This window comes from Sorex araneus, chromosome 3 (genome assembly GCF_027595985.1).
Source record: "Sorex araneus isolate mSorAra2 chromosome 3, mSorAra2.pri, whole genome shotgun sequence".
NCBI classification, from domain to species: Eukaryota; Metazoa; Chordata; class Mammalia; order Eulipotyphla; family Soricidae; genus Sorex; species Sorex araneus.
Genome location: NC_073304.1, coordinates 193067329 through 193087960, shown reverse-complemented (window position 1 = coordinate 193087960; position 20632 = coordinate 193067329). Strand labels below are relative to the sequence as shown.

Here is a 20632-nt window from a genome sequence, read left to right as displayed (position 1 = left end):
CATCCCATAGGGTCCCACGAGCACCACCAGGAGTGATTCCTGAGTGCAGAGCCAGGAGGAACCCCTGAGCAACACCGGGTATGACCCAAGAAGCCAAAAAAAAAAGAAAGAAAGAAAGAAAGAAAAAAGAAAAGAAATGCTCTTACTCGCAAAGTGTATCAAGGAAAACTGACTACTACCCACATCTCACTGATAGCAGTCTGAAATCTATCCCAGCCTCTCCGTTTTTGTCGCACTGGCTGGCATACACAAGAATACGTACGTGTATTCTTCCGGAATGAGATCAGAGCCCCGTGTGCTGCTTGGTGGCTCACACATTTGCTCAGTGAGCACCACACACCACTTTGGTCCATCACATTTTTTCTGACAGCTGCTCAACCACACAGGGACCTATTCAGATTGTTTCTTTTTCTTTTCTTCTTTCTTTCTTTCTTTCTTTCTTTCTTTCTTTCTTTCTTTCTTTCTTTCTTTCCTTCCTTCTTTCTTTTTTTCTTTCTCTCTCTCTTCCTTCCTTCCTTTCTCTCTCACTTTCTTTTCTTTCTTCCTTCCTTCCTTTCTCTCTCTCTTTCTTTTCTTTCTTTCTTTTCTTTCTTTCTTTCTTTCTTTCTTTCTTTCTTTCTTTCTTTCTTTCTTTCTTTCTTTCTTTCTTTCTTTCTTTCTGTCTGTCTTTTTTTTTTTTTGCTTTTTGGGTCATACCCGGTGATGCACAGGGGTTACTCCTGGTTCTACACTCAGGAATTACTCCTGGCGGTGCTCAGGGGACCATATGGGATGCTGGGATTCGAACCCGGGTCGGCCGCGTGCAAGGCAAACGCCCTACCTGCTGTGCTATCGCTCCAGCCCCTCTCTCTTTCTTTGTTTCTCTCTCTCTTTCTCTTTTTTCTTTCTTTCCTTTTCTTTCTTTCTTGGATTTTAGTTTTGGGATCACACCTGGCAGTGCCTTTGCACTCAGGGACCACTCCTGGCGGGGTTCAGGGGGACCACACAGCGTGCCGGGGATTGAAAGGTTGGCCACTTGCAAGGCCAGTGCCCTTACTCGCTGTCCCACCCAGCCCTGTTTCTGGTTCTTTTCACTTAACACGCAATCTGCCGTCAGTGTCCCCACGTTCTCCGCTCTCTCCGGTGAATTCTGTACGGCGGGAGGGCTGGGGCAAAGATCTTGTGCGTGTTCTTGCCAGCATTGCCTCTGCACCGGTCGCCTCTGATCCCCGTCTGTGGCACGCCTGAGTCACCGTCTCCCCATGCTGCCGGTGCTGTGTGCAGTTGTCAGAATTTTTGTCAGCCTAGTGGTTTAAAAAAAAGAAAAAGTGCTGTGGTATTAGAACTGATTCTTGCCACACCCTGAGTGGCAGGAGATAAAAAAGGGCCTCTTTACAACCAAGCTGGAGGCTGGGACGGGCTCCGTGGGAGGCGCGTGCCTTGCTTGTGAGGCTCTGGATTCAATCCCTGGCACTGTGTGTGGGGGGGGGGGGTGGGGGGGCAGGTAAAAATACAAACTTGGAAAATTGGAGAAGGTGATCTTCTCCAGAGGGAATATCTTGTTTCTGCAGGGGGACTGATCCCGGGAGGCTGAGCGTGGGAGGGCATAGCGGGCTGTCTCCTGAGCGCCCAGGCTGGCGCCTCCCGTGCCCGGGAGTCAGAGCTCTGTGTGGGGAAGTGAGATGTCTAAGCCAGTGTCCCGGCTGGCACCCAGGATTCAGTTGGTTGATTTTATTTCAGGGCCACACCTGACTGTCTCAGGGCTTATTCCCGACTCTGCTTGGGGATCACCTCTGGCAGGGCTCGGGACAGCCATAGGGGATGCTGGGGATTGAGCCAGGGCCAGCCACATGCAAGCCACGCGCCCTGCCCACGGTTCTGTCACTCCGGCCCCAGGAATTGATGTGTAGACGTGACTAGGAGGCTGCACAGAGAGACTCATGGCACTGCAAGTTTTCTTCACTGTTTCAGAGGAAAGAGGGCATCACCCACACACCACGGGGTGCCTTGCAGGGAGGCGCTGAGCCCCCCGGGGCAGGCCGGAGGGAGCACCTGCCCCGGAGCCAGCACTGCCCCTCCCAGAGAGATCTGGCACGGGGCTGGCACCTGTGGACAGAGCGGGCAGGCGGGCTCTGGGCTGTCGGATTGGCCCGTGTCTCATCCTGGCCCTGGGGAGGGAGGACAGGGGAAACGCTGGCAGGGAGCGGAGAATGGAAGAATGAGGGCTGTGTGCGAATGGAGTGTGGGCTGGTGGCTTTGCATTGGCTGGCACAGGAGGTGCCCCCAGCGGACATCACTCCCCGTCTCGGGAATCAGCTTGGCCCCTGGGTTGCAGGAAAAGAGAGAGAAACCGTGATGAGCGCACGGGATGGGGGTGGGTAGGGTGGGACGGGAGTACCGGGAGCCGACAGGTGAGCCGTACAGGTGGGGGGGAGGGGGAGGGGATCCAACAGAGCCCTCCCTCCCTCCCCCACAGAAAGCCAGCAAGGGGCAGAGCCGGGCCATTGAGCGCCTGAAGAAGAAGATGTTTGAGAACGAGTTCCTGCTGCTGCTCAACTCCCCCACCATCCCCTTCCGGATCCACAACCGGAACGGAAAGGTCAGCAGGCAGGGAGGGCCCGGGACAGTCAGGGTCCCCACTCCCACCTGCGCCGTCCGCGTACTGCGGGGGGCGCACGGTGCCCTCCCGGGAAGGTCCCCGCACTGGCAGTGCCCGAGTGAGGAGTCCTGCTGTGGACCCCCCCACCCCGGGGACATGGCGTGTGCTGGCGTGACCGACCCCTCATCTCTCCTCAGAGCTACCTGTTCCTGCTGTCATCAGACTACGAGCGCTCCGAGTGGCGAGAGGCGATTCAGAAGCTTCAGAAGAAGGGTAACGGCCTGCCCACTCCACACTGCCCGCAGTGCCCCTGGCACTCCTGAGCCCCTCTCACATCCCTGGCAGCTCCTCTTTGCCCCTCAGCACCTTGTGAGGTGCCAGGACAGGTGCCGCTTAACTGGCATTGCTGTTGGAGGCTGAGGAAGGCGGGGGATCTGCTCCGGGCGTGGGGGGGTCCGTGGCAGGACCCAGCACGCTCACCTGCCCCTGCTGCCCCAGGAACGCGTCGGTGTGCCTGGCCAGCGCCCGCCCCTCGGCGAGGGGCTCCACGTCCTTCCCTCCCTCCTCCCTCACCGTGACCAACACAGCCTGCAGAGCCGTGCTCCCGCCACCACCCCCAGGGATGGACGAGCCACTGGTGCTGGTGGACCTGGGGTGACCGTTCCCTCTCTCGGCTTCTCCCGCAGATCTCCAGGCGTTTGTCCTGAGCTCGGTGGAGCTCCAGGTGCTCACGGGATCCTGCTTCAAACTCCGGACTGTGCACAACATCCCCGTCACCAGCAATAAGGACGGTAAGGGCTGGCGTCCAGGGTCCCCAGCGGTGACCCAGCTAGACCCGCGGCAGCACGGCTCCATCTGTGCTCAGTGCTCTGCGCAGTTCAGTGGCCGGGGGCTTGCACGGGGATTGCTGAGCCCCCAGGTGGCCCCTCCCTCTTTCCTGGCATGATGGGCCAATCTGGCTGCCTGTGCTTGGGCGGGGGGGGGGGGGCGCTCAGATGCTGGCACTGGAGGCTGGAGCATGGGCAGGGCTGGGGAGTTGAGGCTGAGTGATGGGTCAGAACCATGCAGGGAGCCGTGCGTGCCCAGCCAGTAGCTGGGAGTCTGTTGCTGCGGTGGGAGGGGTGGGTTCCGGGTGCCCGGGGGCGCTGGGACAGGGCCCACCCCATGGTGAGGCTTCAGACAAGCTCTTTGCACTGGATGAAACTGTCTGCCCCAAGCCCCACACAGGGGCAGGGCTGGGCGTCTCTCCCCACCCCGTAGCGCAGAGGCACCGCTGTTACTGGTTCATTTCCACTTTGAAAAGCTAGACTGAGGAGGGCAGCCCAGGCCCAGCAGGGCTCAGGGGCACAGGGACAGTGCCCTGTATCATAGAGGGACACCCTCACCCAGGAGGCTGGTGGGGACCGGCTTCCTGGTCCGCGCACAAGTATGGGTGCCGGGAGTGCCTTCATTTGGCCACCAGGGGGCGCCATGGACCCAGCGCTGGGACTCAGCCGCCCTGCTGGGAACCTGGTGTGGACTTGAGCCCTTTTCTCTTGCAGATGATGAGTCGCCAGGACTCTATGGCTTCCTCCACGTCATCGTCCACTCAGCCAAGGGGTTTAAGCAGTCAGCCAGTAAGTGCCTGTCTCAGGAGTGCTTGCCTAGAAAGCCCCCTCTGGACCCACTGCCTGGGCCCTGCTCTGCTCGGGTCCCCCAGTCTGCCAGCTGCCTTGAGGTGTGGGGCGTTCCCCGAGGCGAGGAACCCACTCCCCGTGGCAGGTTCCTGGAGTTATGGCTTCCACCCCACCGTCTGCTGTGTGACCCTGGGCAAGTCTCTTAACCCCTCTGAGCCTGACCGGCTTCTCCCAGTAGCCCCAGTTCTCAAGAATTCATCCAGGAGTCATCACTCAGGCCTTCGCTTGACCCAGAAACCTCTACAAAATCACAAAAATCAAGAAAGAGGTCTAAATCTTCGTGTTCACTTTAAGAATCGGTGTGAAATGGGGCTGGAGCGATAGCACAGCGGGTAGGGCGTTTGCCTTGCACGCAGCTCACCCGGGTTCGAATCCCAGCATCCCATATGGTCCCCTGAGCACCGCCAGGAGTATTTCCTGAGTGCAGAGCCAGGAATAACCCCTGTGCATTGCCGGGTGTGACCCAAAAAGGAAAACAACCTGTGTGAAACTTCCTAGGCCCGGCAGTGTATGCCTGTCCAGGAGCCCAGTGTCCCAGGCCACCCCTCACGAAAGCGGGGCATGCCGTTCCGTCCTTCCCCAGGTGGGCCGGTCCTGGCCCAGACGGAGCCCCTGCTTAGACACGTGGGGAGCAATGCTGACCTGAGATGTTGAGTCCCTGACATTGAGTGAACCCAGGTGGACATAGGGCCCAGGCACGCCATGGAGCCTCGAGGGCTCACCAAGGGACACCCCGCCCCAAGTCCTCCCTGCCTGCTGAGGTACTCCTCGCTGGGAAAGAGCTGGTTGTCCCTAAACCAGAGCAGAGGTTCGCGGAAGAAAAGGTGATCCAGCAGAAACGGAAGAAGCACAGGCTCTGATCGGGGAATACACAGGGCGTGGATAAGTACACACACAGGTCTGTTTGGAGGCGCTTGCCTGTCCCACACGGGGCAGGCGGAGCAGAGCTGTGCGTGGGCAGGGCCACCCCTTCCTCCCTATCTCCGGTCACTATGTCGCTGCCATTCACCCGTTTTATGGATGAGAAAACCGAATCTCAGAGAGATGGTAGGAAGTTTAACGGGACAGGAAACCTGAATCCCAGGGCTGGGGCCGAGTGTGGCTCTGCAGTCCTGACTTAATTTGCATGTGTGTAGCCCCAGGTTCCATGCTAGACACCACAGAACAACACACACGCATGTGCACGCGCACACACACACACACACACACACACACACATATACACACACAGGCTGGAGTGATAATACAGCAGGGAGGGTGTTTGCCTTGCACGGGGGCAACCCGGGTTCGATCCCCAGCATCCCTTATAGTCTCCCGAGCACCACCAGGAGTGATTCCTGAGTGCAGAGCCAGGAGTAACCCCTGAGCACTGCCAGGTGTGACCCAAAAAAACCCCCAAGATTCTGACTTCTTTTCTGCCTGCTCCCATCCCTCCCCTTCCTCCCTGGTAGTGAGGGTGGCCCCTCGCCCCTCCCTGGGGTCACCCACAGAGGTTGTTCTTTGCCTGCAATCAGCCCCTCGGAGACATCAGGTGAATCGTGAGTTCCTCGGTAGTCAGCTTCTCCGTGTCCCCAGCACTCCAGGGCAAACTGCACGGATGCTCTGTCGCCTGCAGGCTGCCTCTGCCCGGGGCCGGCGCCCGCTCTGCCTGCTGGAGGCCCAGCACTGACCAGTCCCTGAGCCCCAGGAATGACCCCAGGCGCCGCCCCCTTAGCCCGGTGCTCTCCCCCAGCTGCCGTCCCCCTGAGGTCTCCGGGCCAGGGCCTGCCGGGCCTGGGTAGTCGCCCACCGCTGCCCGAAGCCCTCGGGGCCCCGAGCTCCCAGGGCCGCCCACTCCCGACTCCGGGCTGCTGGGTCACCGCCCTCGTTCCCCGTGGACACACACCAAGAAGTAAGACACGCGCCCCCAGGGCCTGCCAGGTCACCAAAGCCCTGTTCCCGGTGCCCAGGGTGCGGGCCAGTGTCGCCAGGAGGAGGCTTCAGGGGCCCTGCAGGCTGTGCTTGGGGCCGCCGGGTTCAGTCCCTGGGACCCGCCTGCCCCCAGTGCTCAGGGGGAAGATCTGGTGTGTCAGGGGAAGTGCGGTGAGGGGACGGCCTGCGCGTGGTGGGGGGCGGTGGGTTGTCCCACAGACACTGACTGCCGTGTCTGATGCCCCTGGGCAGCCTTGGGCTCGGGGCCAGCGTGGTCAGGGCACCTGGGGGGTCAGTGTGGTCAGGGAATGGGGGTCAGCGTGGTCAGGAGCCTGGGGGTCAGCATGGTCAGGGGGTCAATGTGGTCAGGGAGGTGCTGGCGGAGGCCTCACTGGTGGATGACAGCAGCTGGGCTGAGACTGGGTCAGGGACTTTGGGGTCCAGACGAGAGGGAGGCGGCTGGTCTCCGAAGCATTTGGGGCTGTAGGGAGCACCCAGGACCCCCCGGGATGTTGAGAGGGACGGATTCCTGCCTCTGCCCCCCACCCTCCCGCCTGACCGGCCGTCTCTGCCTCTCAGACCTCTACTGCACGCTGGAGGTGGACTCTTTCGGCTACTTCGTCAGCAAGGCCAAGACCAGGGTGTTCCGGGACACGATGGAGCCCAAGTGGGATGAGGTGAGGGGGCGCCCCCCGCCCTGCACTCCCCTCCCCTCCCCTCCGCCAGCTCCCTGCCGTGGGCTTCAGCGCTCACTCCCGTTCCCCCCCAGGAGTTCGAGATCGAGCTGGAGGGCTCCCAGTCCCTGCGGATCCTGTGCTACGAGAAGTGCTACGACAAGACCAAGGTCAACAAGGACAACAACGAGATCGTAGACAAGATCATGGGCAAAGGGCAGATCCAGGTGAGGGGTCGGGGGGCCATGCGCCTTGACCTCTGGGCCCCAGAGCCCGTGCGTGTCCGCCCTTGGGCTTCCATACCTGCTCCAGGGACCCCCACGTACCCGTGGCTGGGGTCCACACCCACTGCAGCCAGTGGTGGCTTCCGTGTTGGCATCAGTCGCTCGGTGCTGAGGTGCTGAGGCATCGACCCCGGGGTTTGGACTCAGGGGTCCCAGACCCTCAGCTTGTGCCGTTTCTGTGTTCCTAGTGAGGTGTGGGCACTGCCCAGCGTGTTGCGCCCAGTGGAGGGGCTCTGAGCAGTTGCCAGGGTGCTGCGTTTGATTGGCAGCTGGCTCCAGGGAGGCTGGCACTGACCCTGGATGGAGGGTCCGGGGGGCTGGGGTCCGGCTGGGGTCCTCACTGCCCTGTGCAGTTTGCTGACACTGGCAGGTCTGTGGATCTCTGTGGAGTTGGATCTGTTGTGGTCGGAGTCTGGGCCGGGCCAGGCTCCCGGGGGGTGTGCCCGTCTGTTGCCCGAGGCTCTGCAGAGAGCTCCCGTGACAGCGAGACAGCGGCCTTCCCTCTCCCGTGAGTGGACTCCGGCACCCTCCTCCGCACATGCGTGCGGCCCCGCTGGATCCCCAGGCCAGCCTGGTGTCAGGGGGAGTCCGTGGCCAGGAGCCCCAGTAACTGCGCGTGCTGGACATGGGCTGTGGTTGGAGGCCTCTGACTCTGTGGCTGCCGATCTCTGGCGCTCGGCGGAGCCCAACGTGGCGTCGCCCCGAGGGCCTGCTGTGGACTGTCTGTCCTGCTGCCCGCCTCCTGTCCCCAGCTTCAACATGAGACCTGCGCCGTCACCAGGGAGACGGTGTTGCTAGGCAACCACAAGCCACGTCTTCCTTACTGAGGCAGTAAGGTGCGCGCGCTCAACCCAGACCTGGCCCCCTTTCCGGAGATGAGGGGTTGCAGCCCCATCTGCACGGCCCTGGGCTGGCTGAGTGAGCAGCTGGGGTTCGTGGCTGGCCCCGAAGGCCCCGAGAGAGACCCGGGCGTGGGGCGGCTGCAGGCGCAATGCAGGGGGTCGTCGTGCAGCGGGGACGGTTGGCAAGCCCGCCCCAGGGTTCCTTCGCTGGTCCTCCTCCGTGCCCACCTGGACTCCCGGCCCTCAGTCCCCCGCCCTCCTTCCTGCTTTGTCAGCATCCAGGCCCCTGGGGCGCACGCCATAAATCACTGCCTCTCGGAGACAGGAGCAGATGGAGGCAGGGGGAGCCGGGGAAGCCAGGTTATGTTTGGCAAGGCAGAAAAGCAGTCTGGGAAGGCGAACGGCTCTGTGTTTAAGCTTCGAGGAATGCTAAATGCCCGGGCTTTGGTATGAAAAGAAACACAAACTGTTGGGCTGCCAACTGGCCCGGGCCTGCGAGTGGGCAGGGAGAGAGCTGCAACCCTGCACCACCCCTCCCCTCCGGCCGGGCCTGTCCCGTCGGGCAGAGACAGCCGCGGGCATCGGGAAGGGCCACTCCTCGGGTCCCACGTGCTGGGACCACCCTCAGAGCCACCCAGGATGTCCAGGATGAATGACCAGGCCCTGCAGAGCCACGGTGTCCACCCCCACCCCCGCCAGGGACAGGCCGGGCTCTGTCGCACATGGGGGCAGATGGGAAGGTCTGAGTGTTTGGGGGTAGCCCGGAGGAAAGGCAGGGAGGGGCCCAGGGCGCCATCTCTCTCCCACCCCTCCGTCGCTCAGCACAACCAGGACACCAAGAGGATCCCCGTTTCCTAAGTTCCAGGCCTGGGCTCCGGGGATGAGTCTCCTTGTCTGCGTCTGTCTGGCGTGGTGGTGGGGGTGGGGGGGCAGGGGGTGGCCCTCAGCAGCAGAACAACCACTGAGTCCCTGGGGGTCCTCCCCGAATGGGACCTCACCGCCCCTCACCCAGCCCCGCATAAGAGTGGCCTGAGAGCCCGTGACTGTGTCGGCCAGTGAGAGGTCAGGTACCCTGTGCGGGAGGCCCTGCTGCCTCCTCGGGGGGTGGCACTGCCCAGGCATCGGGTGCCCCAGCACCTGCTTTCATGCCTGCGGTGGGCCAAGGCTCCCTTCCAGAAAGCCCAGCCCTCTCCCCTCGACCGGGGGTTCCTGCTGGGGCATCTGCCTGCGGGGGCTGCCCCTGGGGGGTCCACTCCCAGGTGGGGAAGACAAGTCTCAGTGTCCGCCAGGGTCCTGGAGAGCAAGGCGAGATGCCCACGGCGTGTGGTATCGGGAGCTCCCTGGCCAGTCTGCACCCTCGGGGCGGGAATGTCCTCGCTGAGAGATGCGGACAGTGGGGCAGGCGCCATGGTGCGGGAGTCTCGCCTGCCGTGTACGTGGTCACGCCTGGAGGAAGCCCCGGCCCGGCCCAGCAAGTCAGCAAACAGATCAGTAACCGGGCGGGGCAGGTGCGGGTCCAGAGCAGGGGCTGCAGGGCTCTACACGCCGGGCTTAGGCCCGGGCCCGGCACCACGTGGCTGGTGAGCACTGACACAAGCAACCCCCAGGTCCCGTGGATAGGAGTGTTCCATGAGCATCGCGGGGCGTGCGTCCCCCACCCCCAGGGAAGGAAGCCGGGCTGGACAGCTGGCACCAGCGCCCACCGTGCTTGCTCTAGGTTCTCCCTCTGTGAGCTGCGGGAAGCCAGAGGAGGGGCGGACACTGAGGCTGCCGTGTGGCTCTCGGGAGGGGTGGAGAGAGCACCAGGGGGGTTGGGGGTTGTGTTTTGTTTTTGTGACGCAAAATTGTTTTGTTTTTTTGCTTTCTGGGTCACACCTGGCGATGCACAGGGGTTACTCCTGGCTCATGCACTCAGGAATCACTCCTGGCGGTGCTCAGGGGACCATATGGGATGCTGGGAATCGAACCCGGGTCGACCGAGTGCAAGGCAAACGTCCTACCCGCTGTGCTATCGCTCCAGCCCCAAAATAGTTTTTATTGAACAAAACTGAGTTATGGGGCCAGGGCGCTAGTACAGCAGGGAGGGTGTTTGCCTTGCATGTGGCCGACCTGGGTCAATTCCCGGTATCTCATATGTTCCCCAGAGCACTGATAGGAGTAACCCTGAGCACCACCGGCTGAGACTCAAAAAGATCAAAAAAAAAAAAAAAGCTGAGTGAGAAAGATGTAGAGGGGCCTGAAAACAGGAGATCTAAGCTACAAGTCACCAAGCTGAAATGTGCCTGTCAAGGAGGCAGGGGCGGGACGAAGGGAAGCTGGCATTGGTGATGGGATGGTGTTGAAGTAGTACATGCCTAAAACAACGCAAGGATCAATAGCTTTGTAAATCACGCGCCTTTAAATTTAAAAGTATTTTAAAGAGGCTGGATCAATAGCATAGGGCGTTTTGCCTTGCACTCGACCGACCCGGGTTCGATTCCCAGCATCCCATAGGGTCCCCCAAGCACCGCCAGGAGTAATTCCTGAGTGCATGAGCCAGGAGTAACCCCTGTGCGTTGCTGGGTGTGACCCAAAAAAGCAAATAAATAAATAAAATAAAATAAAAGTGTTTTAAAAAAGAGGAGGTTGGAGCAATAGCACAGCAGGTAGGGCGTTTGCCTTGCACACAGCCGACCCGGGTTCGATTCCCAGCATCCCATATGGTCCCCTGAGCACCGCCAGGAGTAATTCCTGAGTGCAGAGCCAGGAGTAACCCCTGTGCATCGCCGGGTGTGATCCAAAAAGAAAAAAAAAAAACAGTATTTAAAAAAAGAAAGACAGGAGGGTGAGAAAGAGAGGAAATGTGCCTGCGAGAGAGAACACAGGCTTCTCCGGAGTGGAAAAAGCAGAGAGATGAGACAAGCAAGAGAGTGTTCAGGGGAACACAAGCCTGAAGAGCGAGTTGAGTATCAGCTTTTTAAAAATCTGAAAGCAGCATTTCTGGTTAACATCGCAGTCCGAGAAAAGGACCTGACAGAGTCACAGACCGTCCTTTCGCCTTCTCGGAAAACAGCTTCCAGACCTTAGGCTTTGTGTCTATTTTTGTGGGGGAGGAGCACCCCTTGGCAGTACTCAGGCATCACTCCTGGTGGGATTCAGAGGGCTACACGGGGTGCCGGAGACCAGGCCCATGTCTGCCGTGTGCAAGGCAAGTGCCCTGCCCCAGTCCTGTGTCTCTAGCGCCCTGCCGTTTAATCAGGGTGCCTATTTGCTTCTCCTTGCATTCTTGTGATGTTATTACAAACCTTTTTTTTCCTCAGTCTGTATGTATTCTTTATAATGGCCTGTTTCTGAGTACATTGTCAGAATTCCTTCACATAGTTTATTTTTAAAAATAAAGACATTTTCTGGGGTCAGAGGGATAGTGCAGGGGTTAGGGCACTTGCCTTGCATGTGGCTGAACCAGGTCCCCTGAGTACCACCAGGAGTGATCCCTCTGACACAGCCCGGAGTGAGCCCCAAGCACCCACAGGTGTGGCCCAAAACCAAAATAAATCAAAGACAAAACCAAATCACTTTATTTTTTCTTAAGTATTTTTTTCACAATATTTGATTCCATTTAATATTCGAACACCGATCCCGCCACCATTACACCTTCCCATCACCATATTTCCATCCCAGACCCCAAACCCTGCCCCCAAAGCAGAACTGAAATCATTTATTTTGTGTTGTTTGTTTTGAATAATCTACTAAAACTGAGACAAAAAAAGGTTTCTGGGGGGAAACTGTATGAAGATTCTTGTATTTCACCCAGGAGCCATTAAGTCCTCCTGTAAGAGATTACTAACACGTAGTTAAAGGTTGAGCTTTGGGTGTTTATATATAAAAACCAGGTGACTTCAATGACAAAACCAACAAATCATTTTGCATAATGTCCAGCTCTTTGGTGGCCACTCTGAGGCTTGGTCCAGGGGCCTCAACTGCAGGGGGGTAGGTAGAGGGGTGGGTGGGCCCTGGGAGACGGGCTGGCCAGCCAGGGCAGGTCTGCTGGCGGGGGGTGTGTGTGTGGAGGTGTCCGGGCCCCTGCAGGCCAGGATCCCTGAGGGCGTCCGCAGACCTGGTTGGGGTTGGGGTTCGTTTTGTTCTTAAGGGACCGAGAAGGGGGAGCGGCGGCCACAGGCACAGCTCAAGGGGAGCTGCCGGCCACCACTCGGCCTTGGTGGCAGGTGGGGGCGAGTGGGGGTGGACGCTCAGTGCACCCCTCTCTCCCTGCTGGGGCCCTCCCTCCCCCAGAGCTGCCAGGGGGGCTCTGGCCCCAGGCCCTCCATCTGGACACCCCCTGCCGCCACCCCCACCCCGTGCACACACTCCCCCTAAGTTTGCCGAGGCCTCTCGGGCCCTGGGGACGCCAGAATGTTTATCCCGGACTATTTCCAGCCCGGCCCTCCGGCTCCAGATGTGCCGTCCCCAGCTGGGACCTGCCCTCGGGCTGCTGAGCACATTCCCAGGGTCCAGCCCTGTGGGGAAGGACCGAGCCCCTGAGGGCCCCAGGGCGCAGTTCCTGCCTGACCCCAGCCTTACCCCTGGGGCAGCCCCTGCCTCAGCTTTGTTCCCCACCTTGGCCCTGTTGGCCCTGTTGGCCCTGTTGGCCCTTGGCCCTGTTGGCCAGAGGCCGGAGCCTGCTGGGCTGGCGGCACCGGGAGCCGAGGGCATGGGGAGGGGGCTGGGCCCCGGGCCAGGGGGACATTCGAGCTGCCCGCCAGCCTGTCCAGAGCTCAGAGCTGGGCTGCCTCCCCCCTCTCCCCTTCCCCCCCCCTTGCCCCTCTACGCCTCCCCTATCATCCCCACCCTCTCTTCTCCCCTCTCCACCATCTTCCGTCCTTTCTCCCCTGCCCTCTCCCTCCCTATCTTGCCTTCTTGGGGGTGATTTTGCTGACCGCCCATGAGCCCCTTCTCAGACCCTGCCCACCTGGCGGTGCCTGTTTTGACACAGCGGGAGCATGGTGGGGTCCCCCTCCACCCCAGCTCAGTCTCCAGCCGCTCCCCAGCCCCCTCCCCCCAGCCAGTGTGGGACCAGTGTGGGCTTCGCTGCCCCACTCAGGGAAGGGTCTGCCCCAATCCCTGACCCTTTGACCCTTCAACCCTCGGTCACCTCTGAGCCTGCCCAGACAAGGGGTGAGGTGTTGAGCACTGGACAGCCCTCCAGGGACCTGGAGCCTGGTGTCTGGACCGCCGTCCTGTCCTGTCCTGCCTGCCGGGAGGAGGGGGGAGGGGCGGCATGCTCTCTAGCCCCCCTGCTGTCTTCCTGGCAGGCCCCACTTACTGAGAACAGCAGTAACGGGAACACTGGGGCAGGACCCCAGCAGAACCACCCCGCTTACCAAAAGCCTCCACAGATCCCAACACCCACTCCGGCCCCTGCTCAGCCGCCCCCAGCTCCCCGGTGCTCCTGATTTGGGGGAGCGTAGGGACAGAAGCAGGTGGAGGCTGGAGTCGCCCTTTCTCCTGTCTCCCCCACTGGGCAGCCCCCCTCAAGCCAGCAGGCAGGCAGGCTGGTGCCCTCTGGTCTGCCTCTGAGGGACCAGTCCAGAGGGGCCAGGGCCCCGGTTCATCTGGGCCAAGGAGGCTGATGCTGCCGCCTCTGACCCTGGGTGACCGCAGCCCGGCAGCTGCTAAGTGTCCTCCTGTTAATGTGGCTACTGAGGGGAACCAGGCCAGCAAGCAGAGGCCCAGGGAGTTTTCCCAAAGAGAGTGGAGATAAGACGAGAGTTTCACATCCAGGACACTGGCCCGGAAGTTTCCTTAAAAGGCTTCCCTACACACACACACACACACACACACACACACACACACACACCTGCTGCCCCTCTCTGGTAGAATGAGCTCGTGCAGTGCTCCCTCTCAGAGCGAACACACACACACACACACACACACACACACACACACACAAACACACACACACACACCTGCCCCTCTCCGGTCGAGCAAGACCCAGTTCCCAGTCTCCCTTGCTACACACACACACAGTTCCCGGCCCAAGTGCCGGTGCTCTCTCAAGAAGGGTCCTGGAGTGGCACTGCCCCGCCCCGCAGCACACATGGGGCTGGAGGGCTGAGCCCTTACGACTGGACCAGGGACTTTCAGTTCTGCCTGGGGGTCTCTGTGCGGAGCTGAGAGGTCTGAGCGGGTCAGCCAGCACGCCCACTTTCTTTTTTTCTCCCGACCTGGCTTGCTCCCCAGCACCACAGGGTCTCCCGAGTGTCTCTGGGCACAGCCCTGGAGACCCCGAGCACCACACTGGTGACCTGGCGATCCCCACAAGGCCTGAGCAGCGCCACGTCCTTGGGGCCCTGCATAGTTCATGGCCTTCCTTTCCGGGGCCCCCACTGGGCTCCCCGCATCCCCCCAGGCCTGCTGCTGCCCACTGTGGCCTCTCACCCCCACCCTGGCCCCATTTGGCTCTGGCTCCAGTGCTGGGGACTCCCCAGCTGGCCTAGGTGCACACTCCCCTGCCTTCTTGCTCCTAAGTGGTCCTCACTGGGGGGTGTCAGGCTGCTCAGAACCCCCTTTCCTGGCTGGCCAGAGGATGGAATCGGGGTTCTCTTTTGGGAGGGGAAGTTATTCCAGTGTGTGGGAGACGGGGGTGGGGAAGGTAGAAAAATGTCAACCTCGTCTCTAGTTTCTTTCTTTCTTTCTTTCTTTCTTTCTTTCTTTCTTTCTTTCTTTCTTTCTTTCTTTCTTTCTTTCTTTCTTTCTTTTCTTTCTCTTCCTTCCTTCCTTCTTTCTTTCTTTCTCTTCTTTCTTTCTTTCTTTCTTTCTTTCTTTCTTTCCTTCCTTCCTTCTTTCTTTTTTTTTTTTTTGGTGTCTGGGCCACACCCAGCGATGCTCAGGTTATTTCTGGCTCTACTCCTGCTCAGGAATCACTCCTGGTGGTGCTCGGGGGACCACGTGGGGTGCCAGGCCACATGCAAGGAAAACACCCTCCTCCCTGCTGTACTATTGCTGTGGCCTCTCTTCTGGTTTCTAAGAAAGCACCATCCTCCTGGGGCCCCAGGCCAGAGGGTTTGCCCGGAAGAGCTCTTCCCACCCCATCTCAGGCTGCAGGTGTTCCCTTCCACCTTCTTGTCCTGCCTGAACCCAGTCCCGCTTCCCTCCCTTGTGCACGTGGAGCCAGGCGCCGCCCTCCTCCCTGCAGGTCCTCCCGGAGCCCAGGGAGGATGGGGCGGCCCCTCGGAGGAATGTTTTCAGTTCCAGAGGCAGCAACATCTGCTGGCCTGAGACTCGCCGCCCCGGCTCTGTTTACCCAGACAGGCTCCCCGAGCTCCCCGAGGGTCCTCCCCTCCGAGCGAGGCGGGGCTTGCCAGGTGTGGCTGGATGGACACGGGGGGGGGGGGGGGGGGGGGGGGCGGGCGGGGGGGGCGGGGGGCGGCGGGGGTGAGATGGGGCTATACCTCCTGGGTGGCCAGGGCGGAGCTATGAGGAAGGGCCCCAGGGGTGCTGCAGGGACCTGAATTTGCGCTGCTTTTGAGGAACTTGCTAAGAACATTTGTCTCTCACACAGAGGCCCCCTCCTGTCGCTGCCCCTGGGCCATTTGCTTCTCAGAGGGGCGGTCCTGTGGGGGTTGCTGTCCCCAGAGAGCTCCCCCCACTCCCCCTTTCTGCCCTGGGAGGGGGAGGAGGGAAAGATGAGCGTCTCAGAGGGCCCACGAGCCCCCAGCCGGCTGCCCATCTGCTTGCGGCTGCGCTGCCATGGAGACTCCGTGCGGGTCCTGCACCCAGTCGGAGGCGGCTTCCCCCAGACAGTGTTGAGCCTGGAGCTGCTGAGACAGACGAGCAGAGAGCTCTGGGCACGGAACCCACGCAGGGGGTGGGGGGGCGGGGGTTTTCGTGGCACAGCCTTCCTGTCTGTAAGAACAGTGCCCGCCCGGTGGCTGTGGCACGGCCCAAGGGGACAGAGCCGTGGTGTCCCACGGAGGGCCAGCTCTGCGCCTGCCCAGCAGCTGCCAAGGGCTGCCCGGCGTCTGCAGCAGGTGAATGCAGTCAGCAGTCACTGCCGCACCTTCCCAGCGGCTTACATAAGTGCCACTGCAGCTGCCCGGGAGCCCGGGAAGCACAGACCAGGGCCGTGGCTTTGCTTTCCTTAGCTCCGAGGGTCTGGCCCAACCTTCCTCCTCCAGGAAGCTGCCTCTGATTGCCTCTGGCTAGACATTTTCCCTCCATTCTCCCATACTTTGATCTGTGCTGATCCGAGGGTCTGGCCCAACCTTCCTCCTCCAGGAAGCTGCCTCTGATTGCCTCTGGCTAGACATTTTCCCTCCATTCTCCCATACTTTGATCTGTGCTGATCTTGTAGCCTTTGATGCATTTCTTTCTCAGTCTTTTTTGGGGGAGGGGTGCCACCCCTATTGGTGCTCAGGGCTTTCTTCCTCCTGTCTCTGCTGTAGCAGGGCTTGGGCAGGGCGGACCGTATGTGGTGCTGGGGATCAAACTCTGGTCAACTGTGTGCAAGGCAAATGCCTAACCTGCCGTGCTATCACCCCAGCCTTTTGTTTGGGGGGCCACATTCAGCAGTGCTCAGGGCAGAGATCACTTCTGGTGGGGCTTGGGGGGCTCGGGGTCCTAGGGATTGAACTGGAGTTTTCTACGTGCAAGGCAAGGGCCTTAACCCTGGACTCTCTCCGTCCCCCTCTTTTTTTATTTTTCTTCATTCCAGACAGCTCTCTTCAAGAGAAAGGCCTTGCTGGGTCCCTTTCGGCCTGGCGCAGGGAGGGTGGGGGCTGGTCTATGCTAAGTGCACGGTGCTCCCAGGGCCTTCAGCCCCCGCCCCTCCCCCTGCAGCTTCATCACGGACAGGGTTTACTTTCTGGTTTGTTTCTTGGAGGATGGGGGGGCTCCTCCCCAGTGGTTCTCGGGAAGCCCTGACAGCCCCTCAGCCACACACAGCCAGCCAGGTGAGCGGCTCAGTGTGGGGCCTGGCAATGCAGTGCTCTTGGGGTCCACAGTGCCAAGGGCCTTCGTGTCTGGTCCTGCAGCCCTGCCGAGGCCCGTGCACAGGGCACATCCTCTCCGTTGGTGTCTCTTCAATGAGCGTGATGGTCATCAGGGCAGCAGGAGGCTCAGAGTCTTCCCAGAGGGAAGGGGGTTCTGGGCTGTGGGGGCTGAGGAAGCTGCCTGACCCCCTCCCGGGCTGGCTGGTGCCACTAGCTCAGAGGACAGCTGAGGCCTCTACTGCGCTGGCTGGGAGTCACTCCCCCGCGCCCTCAGAGCTCCAGGGACCTGCAGCATTGCTGACCCAGAGGCAAGGAGGCTGCTTGTGACCCGAATGACCCCGCAGAAGGGGGTGTGGAGCGAGGCACCCTAGCACTGACCCCTGGACCCTGCCTCCCCCAGGCAGGCTGAGCCAGGCACTCAGCCAGACATCTTCGTCCCGGCCTGTGTCCTCACAGGCCAAGTGGGTGTGTTGGTTCTGGGGAGCACTTGCAGAGTTGTCTCCGTACACGGAGTTTAGCGTGGGGCCGATGGAACACCCAGCATGGGCAGCTTGTGACCCTGACCAGCTGGGAGGCGAGGCCATCCCTGTTCCCCAGGAAACACAGGGGGCTCGGATGTTTGCTGGGACGGCCGGCAGGATCTTTTCCAGTGCCCGGGCTTCCGTGCCCTGACCCACCTGCCCTGTGGGCAGCCTCAAAACTTTCCTTTTTTAAAAAAATTTTGGTTTGGGGGCCACCTCTCACAGTGCTCCAGGGTTACTCCTGGCTTTGCACCCAGGGATTACTCCTGGCGGTGCTTGAGGAACCATGTGGGATGCCGGGAATCAAACCCAGGTCGGTCGTGTGCGAGGCAAGTGCCCTACCCGCTGTGCTGTCACTCCGGCCCCAACTCACAAAACTTCCCGACTGTCAAATACCAGCCACACTTCAGGGAGGCCTGAGGCTGCTAGTAGACCCTTTGGTTTGAGGGTAGGGGTTGAGTGTTGAGGGGGGCTGGGGACTGCTCCCAGCTGTGCTGGGGGTTACTCCCAGTGGTGCCTGGGGACCGTGGGGGGCTAGGGATTGAACCCAAACCCGGGCTTCCCATATGTGAACCTCAGGGTGGGATGCCCAGACGCCCCATCCTAGCGCGGAACCCAACCTTGTGTCCTGATTCGTCCCCAGACACCAGGTGGTGTGTCGCAAAATGATCCCGCTTCTCAAGCTGACCAGAACGGTCACTAACTTGCAGGTCCAGAACTTGCAAGTTCTTCTGGCTGGGAGATGGCTCAGCGGGCTCCTTCACATACTGGGGAACCCTCTCCTCTCCCGAGGGTCCCCCAGCACTGCCCAGGGGAACAGCTCTGGAGCACTGCTGAGTGTGACCCAAAAAGAAGAAAAGAAATTAAGTTCTTGGCGCTGCCTTGGTGCCCGTCAGGCCTTGCCGAAAGTGGGTGCTGGTCCCCCTGCCTCCCGGGGCACCAGCTCTGGGAGGGCCCTTTCCGTTGAGGCGTGGGTCTCGCTGGACCCCGGTGCCCACTGCTGCCCTGCCTTCTGCGTGTGCGCAGGAGAAGGCCCTCAGTGGCCGCAGGCATCTGTGTCGCTCTCTGGGGCCACACCCTGCTGCGTCCAGGGGCTCCCAGCAGAGATGGGGGTGGGGCTGGATAAATGTGAGACATATGCTCTGCCACTGGCGCCCCGGCCCAGCCCCGGGGGACTCTCCAGCAGAGGATGTTTGTGTCTCCCACACTTCTGTCCCTGTCACCGGGCTGGCCTGGAGGCGGGCCTTGAGAGTGGGAGGGAGTGGAGCTCTGGGGCGGGGGTTTGCCAGGGAGGTGGGCTTCCTGGATGGCCAAAATACATCTGACGTGCTGAGCCGGGTCCCTGCAGACTCTGTGTGGCAGCCCCCTCAAAGCCTCGGGAGCGGCCTGGTGATGACGGGGTTAAGCAGATCCCCCCCAAGGGAAGTGCTTGGATGTGTTTAGCTGCGAGTCCAACTTTCTTTCCTGGGGGCTGGAGGCACAGCCCAGGGCTGCCAGGAGTTAAACCCGGAGGCTGGATTTTTGGAGGGGGCAGCCTCCAGCGCCTCCTTTGAGTCACTTCCTCTGGTGGGGGCGGGCGCTCCCCGCGTCTGTGGCGCAGGCACGGGCAGTCCTGCCGGCCAGCCCTCGGAGTTGCGGGGCTGCTCTCCTGGGGGTGCGGCAGTCTCCGGGGAGGCAGGGCCGCGGAGAGGAGGGGAGAGCCAAGCCTGCACGCTTAGGACCGCGCGCGCCGCCCTGCGCGCCCCGCACCTCCCCACCGCGCGCGCGCACCGCACCGCCCCGCGCCTCCCCGGCGACCCTCCCAAGCTGCCCACGAGCCCCAGGCGCCGGCGGCCAGCATGACCGACGTCCTGCCCCAGCCCGACTGCAGCCTGATGGAGGTGTGCGAGCCCCTGGAGCAGCTGGAGGAGCCGGGGAGTAAGCGACCCCTCAACACTGGCGCCAGGCTCTGGGGCCGCGTGCGCAGCAAACTACTCCGACAAAAGGTGCTGGCAGGGTCCGCAGAGGGGTGGGGGGTGGAGGGAGCCGGCGAGCCTGGGGGGGGGGTGTCCCCCGGCTCCGCCTCTTTCCTTTCTACCTCCAGAGCTGGAGGATGGTTCCTGCCTGACCTGCACCCGAGTTCAGGCACGGGAAGGTGGGGGTTGCTCCGTTCTTGTAACAGTTATTCCCCCATCCCTGCTTTTAGCTGTGTCCCCCCATCTGTCCCTGTCTCTGTGTCTCCCCGGGGAGAGGAGTCTGCCTGTCTCCTTCTCAGCTGGCAGCGGCACAGTCAGACCAAGCAGGGGGCCGCTTGGTCCACTGGGAGTCCCTGGCTGAACCTTTGGAGGGGCGACGGGGGTGTGGGTGGGCCCGCTTGCGAGGCTTGTGAGGTCTCTTTGTGCCGGAGTGTGTGTGTGTGTGTGTGTGTGTGTATGTGTGTGTGTGTGTGTGTGTGTGTGTGTGTGTGTGTGTGTGTGTGTAGGAGTTATGCTGAGTCTGGGGGCTTCTAGCTTCTTCAAGGACTACCCAGGTCCCCCAGCCCCAGTGCTCCAGGGGGTCCCTCACCCAGCAGGCAGCCTGAACCTGACTGAGCCTGGGCGGCTGCCTGCAGCCCCTCAACTGGAGAGGGGCTGAGAATCCTGGTGTCCTGCACATGGGCAGTGCCCGAGGAGCTGCTGCCGAGTGAGCGCACGGGGTGACCACACGGGGTGACCACACGGGGTGACCGGAGCTGCACTGCCAGGGAGGAAGGGAGAGGACAGGAACCTCCGGGCTGGTCTGTGTGGCAGGCAGGGCTCTGCGGGCCCTGCTGTGGCTGGGGGTCTCTCCGTGCCAGCTTTTAGTGCCCGCAAGCACAGGGGTCCCGGGCAATGGCTCGGGGGAACGTGTCCTTGCTCTCCCGGTTACAGCCCCTGTGTGACCTCCTGGAGGGAACAGCAGTCCTGGAAAGTGCTGGACCGGGCAGCAACCTGAGCTGCCCTGCTGGGCCCTGTGCCTCCTGCAGCCTCTCGGGACGACAGTCTGTGCTGAGGCAGCGGTTTGGGGCCGCCGGCGGCGCAGAGCCGCCATGCCCCCCTGCCCAGGCCCTGCTGAGACTGGCACTCAGCAGCCCAGACCTCCCGGCATTGCAGACCTATAGGCGGGCGCGGCATCCCTGGCCCGGGGCCAGCCCGGCAGGGAGCGGCACCTGGCACACGG

At 61.3% G+C, this 20632-nt stretch overlaps 1 protein-coding gene across 6 annotated transcripts in view; it reads left to right on the top strand.

Moving 5' to 3' along the window:
- ABR (ABR activator of RhoGEF and GTPase) overlaps positions 1-20632 on the top strand; it is a 198509-nt gene that overhangs the window by 159496 nt on the left and 18381 nt on the right. For 5 of the 6 annotated variants that reach the window (XM_055131987.1, XM_055131989.1, XM_055131988.1 and 2 more), the window contains 6 exons: positions 2456-2578; positions 2776-2851; positions 3265-3369; positions 4120-4194; positions 6745-6842; positions 6935-7066. In XM_055131987.1, the coding sequence (XP_054987962.1) occupies positions 2456-2578; positions 2776-2851; positions 3265-3369; positions 4120-4194; positions 6745-6842; positions 6935-7066 (609 nt within the window). Of the gene's footprint in view, positions 1-2455; positions 2579-2775; positions 2852-3264; positions 3370-4119; positions 4195-6744; positions 6843-6934; positions 7067-19091; positions 19441-20632 lie in introns of those variants that run through there. The other variant, XM_004604995.2, reaches the window with a different exon arrangement.